At 36.3% G+C, this 22,321-nt stretch overlaps 2 protein-coding genes across 2 annotated transcripts; one reads left to right on the top strand and one right to left on the bottom strand.

Moving 5' to 3' along the window:
* The first annotated feature begins 1,530 nt into the window (after positions 1–1,530).
* Positions 1,531–14,996, top strand: LOC113683804 (serine/threonine-protein phosphatase with EF-hands pef-1). Its single transcript, XM_089191914.1, has 17 exons — positions 1,531–2,213; positions 2,583–2,710; positions 4,761–4,803; positions 5,041–5,082; positions 5,726–5,886; positions 6,222–6,336; positions 7,012–7,058; positions 7,893–8,059; positions 8,552–8,588; positions 8,991–9,140; positions 9,606–9,680; positions 10,036–10,221; positions 10,991–11,133; positions 11,452–11,558; positions 11,810–11,973; positions 12,917–13,001; positions 13,238–14,996. The coding sequence occupies exons 1-17, from the start codon at positions 2,147–2,149 to the stop codon at positions 13,471–13,473; spliced, it is 1,953 nt and encodes a 650-aa protein (XP_089048040.1). The 5' UTR covers positions 1,531–2,146; the 3' UTR covers positions 13,474–14,996.
* A 100-nt stretch (positions 14,997–15,096) lies between these two features.
* Positions 15,097–22,272, bottom strand: LOC113683805 (uncharacterized). Its single transcript, XM_027201081.2, has 6 exons — positions 21,877–22,272; positions 20,676–20,784; positions 19,998–20,042; positions 18,335–18,553; positions 17,349–17,527; positions 15,097–16,953 (listed from the first exon to the last, which is right to left on the bottom strand). The coding sequence occupies exons 1-6, from the start codon at positions 22,027–22,029 to the stop codon at positions 16,774–16,776; spliced, it is 885 nt and encodes a 294-aa protein (XP_027056882.2). The 5' UTR covers positions 22,030–22,272; the 3' UTR covers positions 15,097–16,773.
* Positions 22,273–22,321: the final 49 nt, after the last annotated feature.

Here is a 22,321-nt window from a genome sequence, read left to right as displayed (position 1 = left end):
TTGGTTGGGGGTACGCGTTCCCCGCTTTTGCCACCTGCGGATTTTTAAGGGTTAACGCGTCTGGCTTTGGTTCATTTAGTTTCCATCAGTCGTAACAACCTTTTTCAAGCATATTGGTGTTAAATATACGGTACTGCGGCTTGGCTGACCAACGCACCCAGATATCAACACTGTGTGCCCAGTTGAGTTGTGGAGATAAAATAGGCACTTTGTTTTTTGTTACTTTTGTTTACGATAAATAAAATCGGGAAAGCGTGACATGGATGTTGCGTGATGCATTGTCATGCTGCTGTTTTTCTTCTCTTTCTTTGTGGTCGGGGGGGGGGGGGGGGAGGAGGAGGGAGAAAGCCGTAATCGTTACCTTACGCATGTATCAAGCGTGTAATCGGAATTGAACCGTAGTTCTTGTGCGCGGGACGAGAGAGAAGTAAAGGACTACTCACTGCCTTATTGTTTGTGTTCCAGACGGTATTTCCGTCACTTGGGACAAACAAAACAATACCTTATTTGTACACCGGTCGACAAGATCTGTTTAACACATTTGACATTAATCTCTCTCTGATATTGCATCTTGAATTATCTGAATAGAAGGTTTTATGCAAATAAAACTTTTTTAATTCCTAGAATAATCCCAATAAACTACATCTGTGTTGTTCGCGTCAATGAGAGATTTTTGTTGAAAACTCCGATTCAAAAGTTGTTTTCAATATGCGATTAACAGATTTTTTTTCGCCATATCGATAACTTCCGGAGGCTTATACCACAAGTAGGTTGTTTTGAATCTCCTTTAATGTTACCTCTTAGTCAAATTTTTACTCAATCGTCATTTTATGTTGAATAACAACCTTTTCAAATATTGCATCTTTAATTAACTCAATAGACGGCTTTCTACAAATAATATTTTTCAATTTCTTGAATAAACCCTGCGAAAAACACCTGTATGGCTCTTATTAATTAGTAAACTTAAAAACCCGAATGTTATGGGTTTTAATGAAAACATCGATTCGAGTTTTTTTTCTTTCTTTTTTCAGAGTATTGAAATCCTCATATCACTTACTTGAGAAGGTTTGAACCGCTAATCGACTTCTTTAACTTGTTAAGTATAGTTTTTATTCGGGCCTTTTTTTCAGCTCTGAACAATAATGAATTTTATCAATTCGCAATATACATTTTTTTGTCTCTCAAAGCCTGTCTGCGAAAACACTTTTTTGGCTGATCCTAGTTTCTACGGGTTGAAACGATGGAAGAATAACTATCCATTTTGTATTGTTTTGGTTTCCTAGAAACGTCTTTTCCTGTCATGAGTGCATTGGTAAATATTGTCGCGACATTTGCGAAAAGTCAGAGACATATTCATCGCTGTTTTTCATGGACATTACACTCGCAAACTTCTACATTTTTTAATGATTTGAGCTGTTTCTGTACACTTTTTTTTTTTAATATTCATGGTTTTTGAAACTTATAAGATTTAAGAGAGGGAGTAGGTTTCTGGATTTCTGCCTGTCATGATCGTTTCTAAGCAACAATGTATACAAAATAAATTTAAATTTCATTTCGCTATCTGAGTGGTTTGAATCCATACAATCTTTCCCCTCGAGACAACGAAATTGGTTTCAAGACGGGATTGCATAACGCCCGCATTTTCGAAAAGTCACGACATTTGACTGGCTATATTCGCGCCGATCTGACAAGTATCTGGTTTTGTTTCCTGAAAAGTTAGTCATCAACGACATTGCACATGATATCTGACAGTTTTCGTCACACGATTGTTAAGTGACATCTCGAGAAGAACTGCTCGAGGTGTAGAGCGTCCTTTGCTTATTGAATCTTACCAAAGATTTGGTAAATATGAGGCAATAGCTTTCGTTTTTCTGGTGTCCATTTCGAACGCCGATTGTTTGGAATGTTTTCCCGCTTCTGTACGTCATTCTCCCGCCAAATGTTACGGTAAACCATGGAACTCCATCTTGAGTAACTCTCTAATGTCTTGTGGCAAACATGATTGCTCATAAAATCCTCTCGACATTATCCTTGGTTTTCGCTAGCTATGGCAAAATAAGTTACCTATGTGGCGAAATGAATAGATTGCGTTCAGCCTTGGGCGAAAATTCCACATAAAAATCGAGATCAACGAGCGTATTTTAATATGGGATGTGGTGTATCGGTGGAAAATGGAGATGATTTGAGCGTAGCATTGGGAAAGTCGGAAAAAGGTGACTTAAATTTGCTTACGAATATTTTTCCTTATCATTTAGCACTGGCGCATTTACAACAAAGTTAAGACAGAGTTGTGTGATCTTCGTGAAGAGATAAGCTTGATCAACAGTACGCGCAAATTGTATCGCTACAGTGTAGCAGTATGTGATCTAACTTATACTTTTCAGACGGTTTTCCTAACAAATATTGCTTCATGTGTGTCACGCAGTGCTGTGGATATTTGAATCCGCATTAGTTTATTACAATGACTTGCAGGATTAAGACAGCATTCTCAATATAATGGTTTTATTTACATTCATTCTCCCTGTTTACGTTTTTTTTCTCCAATTTCTATCTCCATTGTGGATTTTTTATTTTGCTTTCAGCCATACGTTCGGCGATCTTAATTCAGAAATGGTTCAGACGATATCAGGCTCGCATCGAAGCCCGACGAAGGTGTACTTGGAAGATTTTCCAAAGCGTCGAATATGCTGGTGAACAAGATCAGTTGAAGGTATAAGTCTGTCAAGTTTAAAATTTTATGAACGATCTGAAACCATTGCGATCGATTAGCCAAAGATTACTAGCAATTTTTTCATGCCTTTCCATCAAATCAAGTTAGTATTTGGCGATGAAAACATTCTCTTAAGTTCTATATCACCACAAACAAATTCTCGCCTACGTTCAAACTTCGCCACCTCGACATAAATTTTTCATTCGATGTTCATTCAGAGTTCCTCCCTCAAGGTGGTAAATTGAGACCGTGGTTTTTATTTACTTAGCGCTTTGCCAATTTGTTATGACCATTAATAATCGCTGCATTTTAAGTTGTTAATAATTTAGTGAACTATTTTTTCAGCTGTTTGAAGTGAGACAGACAAATGGGGTACATTAGTGAGAATGCTTAGTTTTAAATTTTAAAAAAGTCTGAGCCACAAAAGAATAATCTGAATGATTGCTTTTGATGCGTTTTATATTTCAAATTATACGTGATTGTATAAAGAACTGGTCTAAATACTTTGGAAATTGAAAATGCTGAGATCTTTGCAATAGTAGGAAATGGACTCAATTAGAAACTCATGTTGATTTCCATATTTTATTTGAGTCATTACGATTTTAAATGGTTTTCTTGAGGGCTTCGATTATTTTTACTCTCAATAAATGGTTTCAGTAAAAGAAGTGCTTGAATTTTTATAGGGGCAACTAAACAGAGATGGTCGTTTTAAGGCTTCTGCAAAGAAAAAAATTTATTATACTATTTTTTTTTTATGACCCTATTCACTGAAGTCATAAATTCACATCAAGTTAAGGAAAAAGGGATTTTTGTAGCCCAAGTTGAATAACTGAAAAGAATTGTTACAATATCCCCTTTACATGAACTCAGATTACCAGTCTGCACTAGTATATGGTCTACTTTAAGATTGAGCTGAGTCAATCTTTCTGCCAACACAAAACCTGGCAGTATTGGGTACAGGGTACAAAAACACGTCCACTTTAACGAAAAACAAAAAAAGTAGACTGAAACAGTTAATTTGGTAACAATGTCAACCTGATTATTAAGTGTCTACATTAAGAAAAGAAAAAGTAAAAAGAATTTCATCCCTTCTCTCTGTGTTAATACAGCTATCAACCAGGGTTATGCAACAAGCAGGGCTAGCTCACCTTTAGTATCTTTTTCATGTAGATGCTTACAAACATTTGACCTCCCAGCCTAACCAGCCTCCCAACCCCTCCCAGGGTTATGCAACAAGCAGGGCTAGCTCAGCTTTAGTATTTTTTCATGTAAATGCTTACAAACATTTGACCTCAAAAGGGTTACCCATCACAGTGATTTCGCTGAGGTTAAAAAGCAACCTGGGGTTGATATAGTGGTGCTAAGTAGGGTAGGTATTTTTTAATGTTATCTACTGAAAAGAGTGGTCTATCCAAGGGGAATTTTACTCCTCCATGACATTGGAAGTTTGAAAAACACTCCTAAAAGATTTTTCAGCATGGCACAAATATAATTAATTTCCAGCCCAAGAGGTAGGAATTCTAAATATGAAAATTAATAGAGATTGGGAATTTTTCCTTCCCAAAATATCATATATTTAGTAGTTAATTCTCCTTGCTGTCTGCCATACAATTCTTATAATGTTAGTATAGAGAATTTGGCATTGGATTTGTAAAAAAAAATTAGCCTTACTTACTTACTTCCTAAGGAGATGATTTGGAGTGGTTAGGGGAGGGGTGAGGAATAAAATCACATTTCCTGAGCAGGAGAATGCACTGAATAGGCCATTTTACAGTTGTAATTAGTTGCCAAGCCTTTGATTTGGAGGGAGGCTGAAGTTGACAATGTTATGATAGAGACCAGTATCTAGTTAACATGACAACAAAGTAATTTAAATTTAAAAAGCAGCAAGATTTGTATCATAACAAGGTCACCCCTAGCCTCACTCCTGTGGAAAGACATGGCAACCAAGAACGCAACTGTAAAATGGACTTTAAGACTATCAGAGTTAACACTGGTTAAGGCTTTCATTTTAACTTTTAACATATATGCTATTTGTTTTATTTCTCAGCTATTCAACTTCTTTTATGACATGCTGAACCATGTTGCTGATGGTAAGTTTCATCTAATTTGTATCATCCAGGAAACCTTTTTTGTGCAGAAGTTCTAATTTAAGTTGTTTTTAAAATAGTCTTACATTGTATTCTGTGCCTTTAGATAGCTATAACCAATATTTTTGCCGATAAAAACAATTATTATGGATAATTTCCTCATTAATGTAGAAGTACTCTGAATTTTTGCATTGGAATTTGCAGTGAATTTGATTGTATGTCAATGTATTTGTTTTATAGGTGAAAATAATGCTGTGGATATTTTACGCAAGGGTTCAGCAAGTGAGTGGGTGTTATGTTCTTGTGCTGAGAGTAATATTCAAAATGGAAGAAGTAGCTAAATGGTTTATCTCATAGTCGCTATTGTCATTAGAGGAGTTGCATACGCTGTCAGAATTCTAAGTGTCTAAAGAGGGGAACAAACCCAAACTACAAAGGCAAAAATGAGTTTATATATATGTTGAATGAACCACCAGAATTTTTAACCTTCTTAGTTACAAATTTCTATTTGGAATATAGGGATTGCCATTCACCCTTTAACCAACAAGAGTGACTTAATTATATCTAATTTCTCCTTACAATGACACCATTGGATCAAACATCAAGGTCACGAGAATAAAGGACATGATCACCAATTAGTGCAGTTCTTGATTGTTACACAAATTCTCCTTGTCAGCACCTTTGGAAATCTATAGAGAACAGTAAAGAGAATATGCATACTGATGTTAGAGTGCAGAGGGTTAAGACAAGGAAAACTGTTCTTGATAATGAGGTGCTCTACTAACCTGCTTTTATTAGTCCTCTTGCAATAATTCCTGGACAACATTTTTGGTAGGTGCAGATATTTTGAGGCCTTGGCTGTTAAGCATGACTTTGGTTATTATATGATCATCATAATTTTTTTTCTATCTTGTTGTCAACTCAGGTAGTTCTACATCCATAGCATCAAAGACATCAGAGAAATTAGAGATGCTCACTGATCCATCAAAGATAACAGTTGACGAAACTTACAGGGGACCTCATGTTGCACTGCCACTTACACTTCTCACTGTTCACAAAATCATTGAGCACTTTAAGTCTCGCAAGGTTGGTACAACACCACTGAAAACTAAATAGACTGTCTTAATTAACTCTAAACCTCAACTCTTGATTCCCAAGAATCAATAATTAAGCTATAACGTGCAAGGTTCAAGTTTGAATTTTTCTTGAATCAGGTGTTGAGAATTAGGCATTAAGTTTCAAGATGTTTAAAGAACTTTTTGAGGATCTTGATCTAAATTTTTCAGGGGGCAATTTAATTCTCTGTATAGAAACCAATATTTATCGTTTTTACCTCAGAAATCTTTGTCTTGTTGAGACTGGTCTCTCTGGTTTTAAATGAGCCACCTTCAATTTCTTATTGTCCTTTGGGTTTTTGACAGCTCCTTCATGTTAAGTATGTCCTCCTCATTCTTCGAGAGACGAGGGAAAAGCTCAAGGTATTACCAAACATCTACAGGGCTTCCACAAGCATCTCCAAACAGATAACCATATGTGGTGAGAAAAATGAACAATAGATTACAGTGCAGTCAACAACTTCAACTTCAACTTACAATAAATTGAATTCAGTTTGTTGAGGCACATTCAGCTATGATTGGTATTTTGGACTCTGAATAAGGGATTAAACCCTAAAGGGATTAGAATGTTGCTTCCTAGTTTAACAAGCCACTCATCAGAATGGACTGTTTTCTTGTTGTAAGGACCAAAGGATCCAAATTTCTCTGATGTAAATTTACCCAAGTTTATTGCTGCAGAAGTAGTTACTTCAATTGAATATGATTTACAATAGCATGCAATTAACAATGTTTGTATCAATAACACAACAACCAAACAACTGCTATTACACAGAACATTCCAAGTCATGGGGGTCACATGATCTAAAGGGTAAGAAAAACTGGTGATCAGGGAACCCATCGAACACTTGTTACTTACCTCATATCTACCAGAAAGGGCTGTAGTTCCTGATCAGCCTTCCCCCCTCCTCTCCCCACATCTTCCTTCTCCTCCCCTATGACATAGATGCTCTGGTGAAATTAATGGAGGTTTATATGTAGTGATACATATGTATCAAATGCTGTTTCTCTGAAGGGTGTGCTATTTTGCTCTCAGGCTCTGATCTGGGTTAGAAAGAAATATAAAGTTAAAAATGAATGCTATTCTGACTTTCAACAGGTGACCTCCATGGGAAACTGGATGATCTGTTTGTGATTTTTCACAAGGCAAGCGCTGCAAACTGTTATGCACTCTTTTGCAAATTAAATAAGATTTAATCAAAAAGAACTAAATTAGATTTTAGTAGTGGTTCTTCCACAAAGATCTTATGGGGTGTGGTGGTGGGAGAAGTGGAGGAACTTGGAGACAAGCTTGTTGCAAGGATGAGAGCCAACAACAAACTGACCGCATGTGACTTCAGGTCCATGAATTGAACCCTTCTAGCAACAGGGGGAGGCAGGCACTTTTACCATGTTGACTGCACCATCCTTGCTCTCCAGCCAGGGATCCATTTACAGTTCATCCAAACATGTTATGTTCCCTTTTGACCACCCTTCTTTATCCTCCTGTCTGTGTGATCAATAACTCTGCTATTAGTTCATTTGGCAATAGACTGCACATGGAATGTTTGGAAGAACACAAGGAAAGTTTGTAAATCATTCACCTCTGGCTTGTGAAAAATCACACATCCTTTTCAAATTTTTCTCATGTTCTCCCAACATACTGTGTTTACACTGGTATTCAAACCAATAGAATTAGTGTGTTCTATGTGGAATCCAATGTGGATTACAATGTTTTGATTCCATGCTGCTGGTCTTCCTGTGGCAGTAAGATTGACTGGTTGTGCATTACTTAGGGAGGCATTATACTCCTTTGTGACTAATTGGCTTTGAGCACCTGTGATGATGTGTACTCTTAGCACTGTTCTGTCAGACTGCTCTCACAGATTTCTTACAGAATGTTTGGTTGCCAGGAATCAGTTTGCCATTTACACTCACTTAAATCCATGTTCGTGAATTTTGTCTTTGAATATTTATTTATGCTCTTATTTTTTGGTATAGAATGGTCTTCCTTCTGCTGAAAATCCTTACATCTTTAATGGTGACCTTGTGGATCGAGGTCCTCACTCCATTGAAATTGCCATCATTTTATTTTCATTTTTCCTGCTTTATCCCACTGGTGTTTACATTAATCGTGGTAATCACGAGGATCATATAATGAATCTCAGGTATGTGGACAGGGTATGTGTGCTAGAAGTTACATGTAAAGAAGCTTAAATTGCCTGGGGGGTGAGCTTTTGGAGACACAGTGGTATAACAGTTAGCATGTCAGACTCCGGGTCAAGAAGTCTGGTTCAAGCCCTTGTGTTGTGTTCTTGGGAAAGACACTTTTTAAAGTCTCTCAACCAAGGATATAAATGGGTGCCAGGCAAGTCTTAGGGAAACCTGTTGAAGTGCTGGTACTAACTTGCAATGGACTATAATGAGTTGCAAAAGTGGTTGGCACACCTCCCTCTAAGAAGGCGATCAACAACCCTACACTGTAGGACTGTATAAGGACTTAATTTGCTCTTATATATTTAATGTGATATAATTAGTTATATAGCTGATAAGCTTATAACAGTTTGTAAGGTAAGATGGCAGGCTTCTTCACAAAGTGACAGCTGTTCTCATCAAAAGGTGCACTATTTTTGATTATAGTTATTTCTAAATTTCAATAGATACGGATTTGTCAAAGAAGTAATGGACAAGTACAAGGTAACTTGCTCAGGCATTGTGGAAATTATATTTTGAATTCATAGTCATACACTACAGAAACTGGACTAAATTCCACTAGTTATGGCAGCTGGGAAAATGGTTGGTGAAGCTGAAAAATTCAGGCCTTAATGGGATTCAAACCTTTGCCTCCCTGATACTAGTTGGGAACTACTAACAATGGAGTTACAAAGTTACATGTTGGGAACAAGGCAAATTTGAGAGGGTTCTCCCTTGTAAAGGAATCTTTTTTTTCAGTCTCTGGAGCTTGCAATTGGCTGCCTTCTTTATCATCAAATAATTACTAAAATACCTGCTTGACACACAGACTGCTCTCAGGCCAGACTCTGTTAAACCTTCAGTTTTGCTTTGACCCATTAAGTATCACTAATGTTGTCTTGGCAGGAACATTCTTCAAAAGTCATGAGGTTGTTTGGAGATATCTTTGGGTGGCTTCCCTTAGCCACAGTGGTGAACAACAAAATTCTTGTCGCTCATGGAGGAATATCTAATATTACAGATTTGTCACGCATTGATAAAATTGACCGTCACAAGGTTTGTACCCAGTTCTCTGTTCTATCTGTTTCTCATCAATCAATGTGAAAGGTTATTTCAGACTGTTAGTTACATATTTATTGATGAATACCCACAGAGGGTTTAGTATTCATAGTCTAGAGACAGAATAAAAGCAATTAGTTGTCTAATGCTATCACAGTAGTAGTATCCTCAACTCCAAGAAAGCTTCTCTTTCTTGGAGTACATAGCATTTGCTATGTACACTCCAAGGAAACGCAGAAAGCACATAAAAGTACCTCTAGGCCTATTTTTGTACACGTTAAACATTTTACTAAGGTCACTAATAATTCTGGCGGTGGCACTGGTGGTGATCATAGCCAAAATGGTTTTGGTCAGTGGCAATGAACAGAATGTCAATAATGACAGCATGTATTGATGATAAAAAAAAACTAATGAACATTGATCTTCTGTAAACTCTAATTTGTATAATCTTCTTATGATCAGTATGTGTCAATACTCAAGCCCCCAGGCATGGACAAAACACAACCAGATACTGTTGATCTAATGGAGTGGAGACAGGTAACTTTTCCTCTTCTTTAGGTTACTCTAAAAAAGATTTATTTGCCACACCTTTCATGAGAGCAGTATGGTTAATAAACTTATTAACTTAAATCTGTAACTCAGATTATCACCATCTTTTTGTCCTTTACTTCTGTCAAGTTAGCCCATCTGAACAATACTAAGTGCAGCTGCTGGGACCAGGTTTTGGTCACGTTGCTCCACCCTCTGCTGATGAAATTATGTTGAAATTTCTGGCCGCTGTGTATTTTGAGAGTATTCTCACTTATAAGGCATTCTTTTAGTTTAGTTTCAATCTCTGCAGTTCCTTGTTATGCAAAAGAATTGATTATATAATTATGGTTTTTACCTGAAGGTGTTGGATCTGCTGTGGAGTGACCCCAAACCCCTCCCTGGTTGTAAACCAAACACTTTTAGAGGAGGGGGCTGTTACTTTGGTCCAGACATCACAGACCGCATCTTGAAGAAACATGATTTGGAGCTTCTTGTGCGTTCTCATGAATGTAAATTTGAAGGATATGAATATATGCATGGTGGAAAGGTATTGCATACATTAGATAAAATAAATTCATAAATACCTGAAATGCCTTCTTCTAGTTGAGATTTTTGAAAAAAAAACACACCTGTCTTAAGGCTTGCAGTCAAAAGAAAAGTAAGCATATTTTATAGCCAGAGAAAGCTTTCTTACATGCTTAACTACAACTTTTAGTCCTGTCTCTCTTCTATCTTCTTGGATGAAAACGCTTTCCTCATTGTAAGCCAGCGAGTTATAATGTGTTAAACAGATTGCTTACAGGCTATCGTTGTGAACTTTTGGTCAGCACATGTTCTCTTGCGTAAAACACTTGAATTTTCACAGCACCTCCCAGAAGTGGACATGGCTTCAAGCAAACTGTTAGGAAAATTCTTTATTAATGGAGTGTAATCGTTCGTCTCACTATGAAGGCACTTCCATTGTGGATAATTTGCAATGTTTCCATTTCAAACACTAAGTCTTCAGGCAATAAGGTCAACAGGATATGTGTCACCTTGTAAAGGGTTACTCCCAGCTGTGGTTGGCTGGTATAGCTTTGATTGGTACACTTCATATATATATTCCCTCCACAGTCTCATGTCGCATGGCTCTCCTGTTGTTGTGTTGTTTGATGAAAAAGGGAAAATATTTGTATTTTTGGGCAGGAAAGGGAAGAGGGGGCTTCCAATGCTAAGCATCCTATCCAATGCTAGTCATCACTTGTAAGAAAACTAAGATAAGTTGTTGTGGTTATAAGTATATATGTTACTCCTAAGATTGAAAATATTTTTTGTAGGTCATAACAATATTCTCAGCATCAGATTACTATGAGCAAGGAAGCAACAGGGGTGCATACATGAAGATTGGACCTGATATGAAACCTTACTTTGTTCAGTATCAAGCTTCCAAAGCTAAGAAGCATCTCACCCTGAAACAAAGGTCAGTACCAATGATTGTAATCATTGTTCTTGCAGGAAAAAGAGGCTGGCAATTTCTTTAGCAACTATTAACTTTCTGATATTGTGCCAAATACCCAAAATTAGCACCTGGAGTGATTATTTCAAAATGGTTTGGTTGGGAAAGGCAGAGCCTAGTTGAGGAGAAGCACTTATTCACTTCTTCTCACATCACAGGAGATGGTTTTGTTTATTGTTCCACTACTATACCATTTTACTGTTAATATTTGGGTAACAGAATGTGCAAAATACGCTTCAGTATAACCGGGTACATCATCAAATTGCCTCTTTTTATTTCCAGGATTGGAATAGTAGAAGAGTCTGCAATACGAGAATTAAAGGAAAGGCTTTATGCCAACAAGATAGCTTTAATGGCTGCCTTTGAAGAAACAGACAAGGAAAAAACAGGTGAGTTAAAAACTGAGATCAGGGAGCATGAATAAAAGCTTCAGTGAACTTCCTCCTCATCTCACCCCACCCCCAACAGACACATTATTCTTTTCCTTGATAAAGCAACAAGGGAAATTTAGAGAGAACATTATGGAGAATGTGCATAATGATGTTAGGGTGTGAAGGGTTAATAATATTCTTTAAAAGTAATATTGGGTGATTTTGAGCATTGCCTTGATGTAAGACATAATTGGGCCATTTCCTTTTAGGATATTTGACTGCAACTCAGTGGGCAACTGCTGTGGAGAGTGTGTTGAAATTAGACGTACCATGGAACATGTTGAGACATCAGCTTGCCCATGTTCTGCCAGATGGAAAAGTGGATTACCGTTCATGCTTTGATCAGTATATCATTGAGACAGGACTACACAAGGTAACTAGTTTTGAATTTTTAAGCTGAAATGATTTGAAGGATATTGAATGAAAGGTAACTAAGGGTTTTTATATCATTGAAAACTTGACTGGAACAGTGGATATCTTTCTTGAAAGTGAAGTAGTAAGTGAAGATTTAATTGGTGGTTTGAGCATGCAAGGAAAATTTAGTCTCTGAGAGGCCAATTATGGAAGGAGTTTATTTCAATTGCAACAATTATCTAAAATTGATGTTGGGGTGTATCATTATGATTTCATGCATGCACAGTGCATCTGTGGCATTTAATTTGATTAAATTAGCATTTATAGTTATGTGCACATTTTTATTAAGAAATGGTAGACAATAATCCTGGTGTGAGGGCTGTTAAAGCCTTTGTGTCAACAGGGCTGGAAGACAGCACCATCCTGTAAGATGACTCAGTCCATAAGAAGGAAATTTCTCTGGAACCACGATATTTGCTACTTCCATCAAGTCACTTTTGCCAACTCTATCCTTGCCTGACATAACCTCAATGAAAAATTCATAGTAACTTAGAAACTGAGCATGCAAATTTAGTTGTCATTACATAATGCATAAAGGCCTTTAATGAATATACACCTGCTTACAAAAACATTGACACCTAAAAAGCATTGACAATGAAGTTGCTGAGACCCTATGGCTTTTTAAATCACATGTAAATTATAACCACTGTAAGTTGTGCATGGTGAATGATGGAAGTCATCCAAGCTTTCCTGAAAGAAAAGAGTTATCATTGCAAACATTTCCCATGAAGCTGTTGGGTGTCATCATTCTTGGATCATGCTTTTTTTGTAACCAAAAGGATTCTTCTTGTCATGTGTTATTAGTAAAGGCTGAGCCATATACTATGAACTTACTTGCCATGCCAAGATTTCCAACATGCATGTGGTTCTTTATTTATCTATTGTCAATTTTTCTGGTATAGAATGGCCCAAGCATCACTGAGACGCTCTACAGACATAGGTCAAATTTGGAAACAATTTTCCGCTTAATGGATAAAGACAATTCAGGTATGCTAAATGTAGAAAGACTCTGTTATATCTACTTGTCATGAGGTGAAATGGGGTTAATCATTGTGAGGAGCAGCATCCCATTACTGACTATTGGTTTACTGTTGGCTGAAAGATTACACACAGGTTACCCACATGTTTGACATAGGTTACCACAGAGTTCCTTCCCACTGCCTTCCCCACTTTTAAGTTTATACTGTCAGGGCAAACCATTTTTTCCTCATTTTCTTCAACAGGGTATGTTTCAATGGAAGAATTTGAGGAGTCTTGTCGTCTTCTTAATGAGCATACTAACTCCAATATCCCAGTTGACTCCATTGAAGATTTGGCAAAAAGTATAGACATGGACAAAGATGGCCACATTGACTTCAATGAATTCCTGGAAGCATTTAGACTTGTGAATCATTCCAACTCTAACCATTTGTCTTTCAAAGAGCATTCTCCAGTCAATTCAATACACATTGTTTCATAAAACATTCAGCAACCACATGAGAGTTTCATGAACAGTAAGTGAACAAGTAAATTTAAAAAAATGTGCAGCAAAGAATTTTCTTCATTTTGGTGTTAATTAGATGTACATAACCATGCATACCTGTACATATTTGTATCCATACTTGAAGTGTTCACATTTTATTATTTATTATTCTTGTACATACCAAATCATTGTTTTTACAAGCAAAGAAAATTTTTTAATAGTACAACTGTATGGATTTATTGCAAACTAATGGCTTGAAAGAAAAACTCCAAGTCATTCCTCAACATCCTCTTAGCATAGCAAAGCAAATGACAGGAAGAGAAAATTTGAGTGTTGACCCTTTAAACCCTCAGAGCAACCAGCACCTAATTTCTTCTCACAGTAATAAAACTGAATCTTTCATTAAGATCGTAAGAATAAAGGAAATGATTGCCATCCCAAGAGGCTTTGATTTTAAGCAATTCTCCTTATCAGTAGCAAAGGAAACGTATAGAGAAATAGTATAGAGAATATGGATACTGATGATAGGTTGTAAAGGGTTAGGGCTCTTAAGTTGCTGCCATACTGTATATGGGGGGGTAACACATAGTTGATTATCAACTAAAAGCTGGTTATGGTAGAAAAACTAAACCTTTGGTCTGATGAAGGGGTAATGCTGGAAACATCAGCCTTCCAAATACTCCACAGTGCTTAGTTCATGGTCATGCATGGTTTTACGCTAATAACCATAGGACTGGTGTAGAACATTTCATGGGACTCTAATAAGTTTGTGTTTGAGTTGGTGTTTTTAGCAGGCAATACCAATGCTTTCAATTCATTTGGTAATTTGACAATGGTTAAAAATGTTGTTTCAAAATCTTTATGAAAGATTGGCTCCTCTATTAACATATATTTTTTGTGGGGTGATAGGTAAACCTCAGCATTACAAATGATCAAGCCACTTTTGATTAATTTATGCCAAGCATGACAGAGAATTTAAAAGGAAATTTTGAAAAAAAATTTAAAATAATGAATCAATACACTTAACTGTAATAAGAGGTTAAACTAACTGGCCAAGATGTGTGTGCCAGTATTGGAGTAGTTCACCATTTAGAAATGAGCTAACATGCATTGCAGCCTCTTCAGTTTCTTTTATAAGCTAAGCAAGAGAAACATGAACTGAGTGGGAGCCGCAGAAAGGCATGGGGTGATCTTATACCCAGATCCTACCATGTAACTATAGCTGAAATGTAGGACAATGGCTTGGTCATGAAAGGTCTGGGTACAAGAGTAAGTATAGAGCTCAAGGGAGCAAAACACATTGAGAGCAGAGGAAAATTTAATAGAAAATACTGCTATGCAGGATATTGATTAATAAATTAATTTCATTGCTGTAATAGGTAATACAATTGTTCCTATACTTTTGGCTAGTTCTCTAAGATCAAATGTGCATGGTCTAGCACTGGTTAAAAAGAGTTATAACAGGATTGTAATATCAAGTGTCTGAACAGATTCAGAGAAATAAACTTTTCCAGGCACAAGTTGTTGATCTGAGAGGGCCATTCAGTCCTCTTGTAAGGTTTTTTATGATGGTTGCATGAAGTGACCTGGAGTATACTGTTACCTCCTCTAGATAAGATGTCAGTCAAACAAAAAAAGTTTTATTACAAGGCCATCTCTACAAAAGTTTTGTATATTATGTTACAATTTGGTCACTGTTCATTTTGATTAACACTCAAAGAGAACAACTTCTGATTATTTGCAATTTTTCTCTACCCTTGCTTAAGTTGCTAAAGCACATAATTATATTACATAAAAACATTGCTGTTGCACAGCATAAAACTTTGAAGTAACAATTTCTTGGCAAACCACAAAGAAAACAGCCAAATGTTCAACTAACATGGCTACAGATTTACAAGGATTGCATGTGCAAGCATTGCTCATGAAAGAGCAGATCAAGGGGCAGAAGGGGTCTTGAATGCACAACTTCTTGCTTGCACATTTTAGTTATTATCACTTGCCATTCTTTTCTCAAGTGCTTGCTACAAAGGCTAGCTAACAAAAGCTACATTTTTCAAACTGTTACACCTTCTCCAACTTAAATTGTTCACTATAATCAAGAACATATCTGTATATATTATTGTGCTTTTACATGTTGTGAATTGTCCTAGACATGCATGATATTAACCCTTTAAAACCTAATAGTGACCAGCATTTCACTTCTCCTTACAGTAACACTGCTGAATCATTCACTAAGATCATGAGAGTAAAAGAAATGTTTGCCAACATACAAAGCTTTGACCGACAAATGAATTCTCCTTGTCAAAACCAAAAGAAACATAAGGAAGAGTTTGGAGAATATGGATAATGATGTTAGGGTGTAAAGGGTTAACAAAAAGGACTATGATAGGCTATGTGAAACCCACAACAAAATCTTAAAAAATAATTTTTATGAAAGAATATTAATAATATTTGATCAAAATGTTTAAATAATTATTTTATTTCTGAAATCCATGTCATGCTTCAAATTTCTTGTTGATTCCAAAGTTTTCAAACAAAACAAGAACAAAATAAAAGAAAGCTTTAACCAGTTATATTAAAAACATATGTAATTACAAAAATTATCTATAATATTTCAGTATAAAAATTTCAATGCCCACCCTACAGGGGGACACGAAAGGGGCTGGCATAAAAGCCGAAAAGTACATATGAAATTTCCTAAGGGAATAGATACTTGGTTAATAATTATGATACTGTCAGCCAAATAGCAATGGATACTCTCAGAAATAACAATATTCAATAACAGCAATTCAATTACAGCATTGTGTTTTCATTTGGATAGCTATCAAGTTTCCCTTAGTAGTCATGAGCTCATTTTTGGAGGCTCCTCCACAAAAACCTTGTAAAGGGTTCAAGTGAAATTATGTTCTAAAAAGTTTACTTTCAGATTTTTGCTAACATTGAAGCTTTCCACAAAGTTTTTGTTGTTGTTTAAATAAATGTATTGAAGAAAGCTGTTTTCCTCAAACTGATAACAATTTCCAGGGAAAACTTGTTCACTAGTGAAAATGTGGGTTTAGAGAAAAAAAATTCTTAAGACAAGTTAAAACAAGGCAGGAGGTCTCTCCTGCAGCCAACTCTTGAGTGACTATGCTTTTCCTTGAGAAAAAGTTTCAAAGGTCAACTCATGTTTTCCTAGGCTTCTTGGTGTGGATGAATCCTAGTATTAATTACCTCTAAAGCTAGCATGACGGTTATTTTGTGTGTTTTTATGGCAACCCAAAATAGGCAAAGCAATGATACATGACATGTCCATACTTAACGTCCTAAAAGTTGCGATGTACATTGACAGTTGGCTTCATCGAGCCTCTGTCTTCCAATGCATTTAGGTTCATTACGGCATACACATTTGCACTCTTCAATGCTCCATTTATGAAGGGGATTAGAACACTCCTGCTCAGCCTTGTTGCAGACACAACCACACTTTTCTTTGACGTACTAAACAATAGAAGATTGCAGTAATTAATGCTGAAGTTCTAAACAATCATTATTCATTCCCACATCATTGGACTTCAACATTTTTTTTCAAGAGGTGGCCTTTTCTTAGTCTTAAAGTTCTATTTATATAATAAATATGCCCATCAGACCAACTAAACCACAATTAACTATAGACAATTTCTGGAAATCAGAAACAAATAGCAGTTATGTAAACACACAACTGCTCCTCAGGTTTGCATAACTCTTTCTCATTACCTTCTCCAAGTGTTTATAAGATTAGGATGAGCTTATTTCTCAGAAAGCATGACTCCAAATTGTGTTTAATAATCTCATCTAAACATATCCATCAACAAATGATAGCATACAAAAATTTGTGACTCTGACAATGACTTTACCTTATAGGGTTTCTGACAATCCACCTCTGATTCCTGGTATGCAGGCCTGCAATCACAACTGCATGTGTTGTTATTCCACACTTGTTTCTTTTTATCGCAAGAATCAGCCGTCTTGATACACTCACAGCCACATTTAACATGCTCTTCCATCATTGTAGTAACAAGGGTGTAAGTGATATCTAAAGGAGAAGATAGCTTGCTTAATAGAAACTTGATAATAGCCAAACTACTTGAAACAAAACATTCTGAATTTCCTCTCTGGAGACAAAAATTTCTTTAAAAAAAATTATTTATAAAACAAACTGCAGTTTATTAGATGAGAAATTAAAAAAGAGTGTAAAGGGTTAATAATGCAAATGGTTCAATGCATGAGTTGCAAATGACAAAGCAATGCTCATTGCCAAGTTGATTAGCAGTTTCTTTTTTGGAGATGTAAGTTTTCAGAAAGAATGCATACTCAGGTATTTATTCAGAGAATGATGAGCAAACTATTGAAAAAAGGTTCTAAACCATGTTATCCACTAAAACTAACCGTAAAGAGGAAAAATTCATTGACTTAGAATGAAATGACAAAAATGACAAATCACATTTACCCCAAGCTTTCAATTTATTCTCATTGGTTGCCCACTCCAGTATCTACAGTATCATAGTTAATGGTCAGACCAAATATTTTGTGGGTTTAAATTTAGACAGATTGCACATAATTCCAAAAATCAGTTCCAGCAGAAAAAATTCTGCAAATCCATATAACTCTGCAAAAAGCTTCCTCTCTTAGTCAGAAAAGAGCCTTGCCTATCAGTTCCCAGCAAAGACTTTGATCATCTCAGATACCAAAAAAATCTTCCCAGCCAAAATAAAAAAGATAACTAATCCACAAAATATTGTGAAATATTCATGCCACACAATATAGGTATTTTTTGGTACAAATTGTGGTTGCCTAACTCCTTTTTGGAGTCAGATCACATTGGACACACAAAATTACATACCCTGAGGCTTTCCAGATGGCATAAAGATATTGAAATGTTGCACTGGTGTCATTTTTTTTTGGAGAGGCTTGCAGGTCAAAAGATTCCTTGCGAAGCAGCAACCAGTACAACGATTTAGCAATACACAAGGAGGAAATATTTGTAAACCAAAATGTGGTGCAGGAAGGCTGACTAAGGTGGGGCGAACTTCACAATTCCACACTGATCCATCAGTATTAACTGTTACCAAAAAGAAAAGATATAAATATTAATAAGTAATCAATGAATTTGAGCACTTAAATCTTGAATGCGAACTCTAAGTGTTTGTCCATCTTGTGTTTTGCCAGTATCTCTCTCTGTATACCTATGGAGCCACAATTTTTTCTCCCAAAGTTTCACCAATTTCCTCACTTGCTAAGATGACAAAATCATCATGGTAGCTGAACGGCAATATCAAACAAATTTAAAGAATTAATTTTAATCTTACATATATGCAGTTTCAGCTTTTTTAAGGGCAGTAAATCCTTGTAAAACACTGCACTTTATAGAAAAAGAAATTTTTCCAAACTGAGGCAATTTGCTCTAACTTAAAGTCAGAAGCTGAAATAATTAGGCACTCCTGCATCCTAAGATTGCCTGTTGATAATCTTGGGATTTAGTGCTCTTGAAATGACTGTTTTAAAACTGTCTTTTATAGAAGAATCCTATCATTATCTGAATATATTTACAATATTTTACATCCACTTGTGGTGGCTAAGTATAGAGAAGAGTACAAAGAATATGAATACTGATATTAGCATGTAGAGGATTGATAAAGGCATTGGATACATAGCAGTAGTGTCCAGGATTTAGTACCTGGTAAGGGTATATGGGATCATGCCATCAAGAGTTTGGGAAAAGCTTCAATCAGCTATAATTGGCAACAAAACTTTTGACACATTGCCACCTCCAATCCTCTTAAATGACATTTTTATCCCTTTCCCCTTGCTAGCATATCGTTTTTTTTAATAAGAAATTTATGTCTATGCCTAATCAGTGGAGGTGAATAATTGTTTTAATACATATTGCACAAATAACAAAAAATATTAGTTTATTTCTTTCAAATACCAACAAATGGTTGGAAATTAAGCTCTGGATGCCCAGTTTTATCTCATTGGCTGCTCAGAAGTGAATAATACTTGCTATTCATTTCCAAACTAGCCAATCAGTGCAAAAAGCACTATTCACTTGTGTGGTATATACTAATTGTTTCAACTGGTATTTATTAATACACTTACAGTGAGATAATGTAGCAAAAAAAGATGATTTTAACTCATTTGATTATAATATTTTTGAGAGCAAATCCTACCCAAGCTGCTTGGAAGTCAATATCATAGGATATTTGAAGTTTGAGTAGCCAATCAGAGCATGCCTTCAACACTGTCCACTGTTTTAGTATATACTAATTAAATTTGTCATCATGATGTCAAGTTGATGATAAATTGTATCCTTCACTTATTTGGTCTGATTGCTTATTGATGAAAGTCATTGTCACCATTTAAGGAGAAAATTGGTCTCCATTTGCCACCATGTAATATCCTCTCTTTACAATTGCCACTTATTCCATACTGAATGATGCATGAAGTCATGCACAGAAGTTAAATGTTATTTACTTGGAATTGAAAGAGTTATAGGTGAATCTAACCTGCAGTTGAATGTTTGCCAGGAAGTTTACCATCAGGAAGGGATCCTATGAATCAATAAATTCAAAATCAATTAGTTTTCTTCAACATACACCATACATATATTTTACTTTTATTACAATCTAAACTACAGCACATACCATATCACATGTTATAGGGCTAGCCTACCAACAGTCACTGGACTTTGCATCTTGTCATCATTATAAACCAGGGCCCTGTTGTGTAAAGGGTGGATAACACTATCCAACAGATAAATCGCTATCCAACAGATGAGTAATAGCAAAATGTATAGCATTATCCACCAGATAGAGATTTATCCAGATTTATCCAATCTTCGAACAACTGGGGCTAGTGCTACAGAAATTGGTTTCTAATTCACTTCAAATCTAAAAACTTTCACATTTAAGGGCTTTCCAAGAGGAAACCTGTCCCTCTTTTTCTTACTGAAGTTATTGCCCTCTGGGTAAAGTAATTTACAAGGTTAAAAATGAAGTTAAAATTATGATTCATGTTAATTGACACAAGTCACAGATTTCCATTTAGCAGCTGCAAAGTTATCAGCTGGCTCATCCTCCAGCTACATGTATACCAAAGGCACATGGTCTGTAATTGCATTTTCCTTTCGCTAAAGCTCTGTTTGCACACCCTGACAAGCATTTTAATTTATTATTTTCATTTACCGTTGCGTGGGATCTTCTTGAAGTAATCATAAAATGCCTTTGTTGAGTTGATTTTTCTCAATTCTGGAATGTTATAAACTGAGTTGATACCAACAGGTAAGACTTCAGCCTAAAAAAAAAGGGAAACTGCTGTCAAAAGCAATTTGACATCAATAGTGTATCACTTAGAAAATCCAGTACCAACTGTTTTCATTGTGAATCCCATTGACGCCTAAGAGTGACCAACATCTGATTTCTCCTTACAGTAATACTGCTGAATTTTTCATTTATATCATGAGAATAAAGGAAATGATTGTCAACCCAAAAAGCTTTGATTGTTACATGTATTCTCCTTGTAAACACCAAAGGATATGTATAGAGAAGAGTATGGAGAAAATGGATACTGATGTATTTATTTAAATATATTTAATCCCCATAAACTTTATTTCTCTCCCTTTTGCCTTGCTAGCTTCTCGTTTTCTTCCCTTACCAATTGCTTGTAAGGAATTTTTCACATATCATGTACCATTCTTTCCTGCCTTCCAACCCATCAGATCATTGTAAATCAAGGCATTGTTTGATTTTCAAAGCTTCAACAGGGGGAAGGGGGGAGGGGAAAGGGAACATGCACTGACCACATTGCATGTATGTAAAAAAAGAGCCTCAACTAATTTGGAGACTAATTCAATCTCCTGCCCTTGGACCTTCAAGGTCGAATTTCATGAAAAAAGATGATGTTGCAAAACACAAAATGGTACATTCGTTTCTTGGGGTGGTTTACTTGAGAAAAACATCCTTTTTGCCGAGATAACCTGCTGGCAATGACGAAGGCTGACAAGTTTCGTTTTCGAAGATTGCATTTCGTCATCGATCGACTTACCGCTGAAATATGCCACACACATTCCAATGAAAGAGTCAGATGTGATGAAAGAAGCTCTATCAAAATCTTGGCACAACAGAGTAAAGTGAATGCATCCGATTCCTAGATTTGATGACCCCTCTTTCATAAAAGTCCACTCTTTGGGCTCGAAGGCTTATCAGTGTCATCTCAATCTGTCATCACCTTTGCACACGCAATTAAACTCGCCAAAGCGCAAGATGAAACTCGCCAATTTCGCTATAAACCGGGTTGATAAACATCAGTTCACGTAGTACTATTTTGACTTAAGTCCAGTTGTTATAAATGTGCAAGATACACTTTATATGTATTTAAAGGGCTAACCTGTGTAGTCGGAATGATTGTAGGGGTAAACTTCGTCGTTGGGGCGGGCTTCGGTCTTCTTCTGATGCGGCTCCGAAATCGATCTTTAAGGCTTCGTCTCCCTTCACAGAAAATCACAGCCACCAAAAGCACCCAGATCAGTGTGGTTTTCATGATACTTCTACTTAGTAATTGCTCTTCTTGTAAAATGCTGCTCACTGCTTGAACGCACTACGATGTTGATCGAAAATGGGACAGGTCACTATTTATATGTTTTGAAGCTGGCGGGGTTGAGTTACCGGAAATACGTCACGTGAACGTGAGGCTTTCCCAGCAGGCGCTCCCAGATAAGTTGGCGAACACGGTGACATTACGTGCTTATGACCTACAGTGCTCGGATTCTAGTGAAGATTGATTTCGTAATCAATGGCAAATTAATTTGGCAAACAACAGTTACCCTCGGGAC

The sequence above is a fragment of the Pocillopora damicornis genome, chromosome 13, assembly GCF_964200805.1.
Source record: "Pocillopora damicornis chromosome 13, jaPocDami1.2, whole genome shotgun sequence".
Classification (NCBI taxonomy): domain Eukaryota; kingdom Metazoa; phylum Cnidaria; class Anthozoa; order Scleractinia; family Pocilloporidae; genus Pocillopora; species Pocillopora damicornis.
The sequence above is the reverse complement of the archived record's forward strand: the minus strand, read 5'-3'. Positions and strand labels throughout refer to the sequence as shown.

Bases quoted from the DNA above. Each gene is read 5' to 3' on its own strand.
- LOC113683804 (XM_089191914.1), top strand. From the start codon at position 2,147: ATGGGATGTGGTGTATCGGTGGAAAATGGAGATGATTTGAGCGTAGCA. The intron at 4,804-5,040 runs GTAAGTTTCATC...TTTGTTTTATAG, and splicing joins GCTGAACCATGTTGCTGATG to GTGAAAATAATGCTGTGGAT. The intron at 13,002-13,237 runs GTATGCTAAATG...TTTCTTCAACAG, and splicing joins AATGGATAAAGACAATTCAG to GGTATGTTTCAATGGAAGAA.
- LOC113683805 (XM_027201081.2), bottom strand. From the start codon at position 22,029: ATGAAAACCACACTGATCTGGGTGCTTTTGGTGGCTGTGATTTTCTGT. The intron at 17,528-18,334 runs GTATGTAATTTT...CTTCTCCTTTAG, and splicing joins GCCATCTGGAAAGCCTCAGG to ATATCACTTACACCCTTGTT. The intron at 16,954-17,348 runs GTAAAGTCATTG...TCTATTGTTTAG, and splicing joins ATTGTCAGAAACCCTATAAG to TACGTCAAAGAAAAGTGTGG.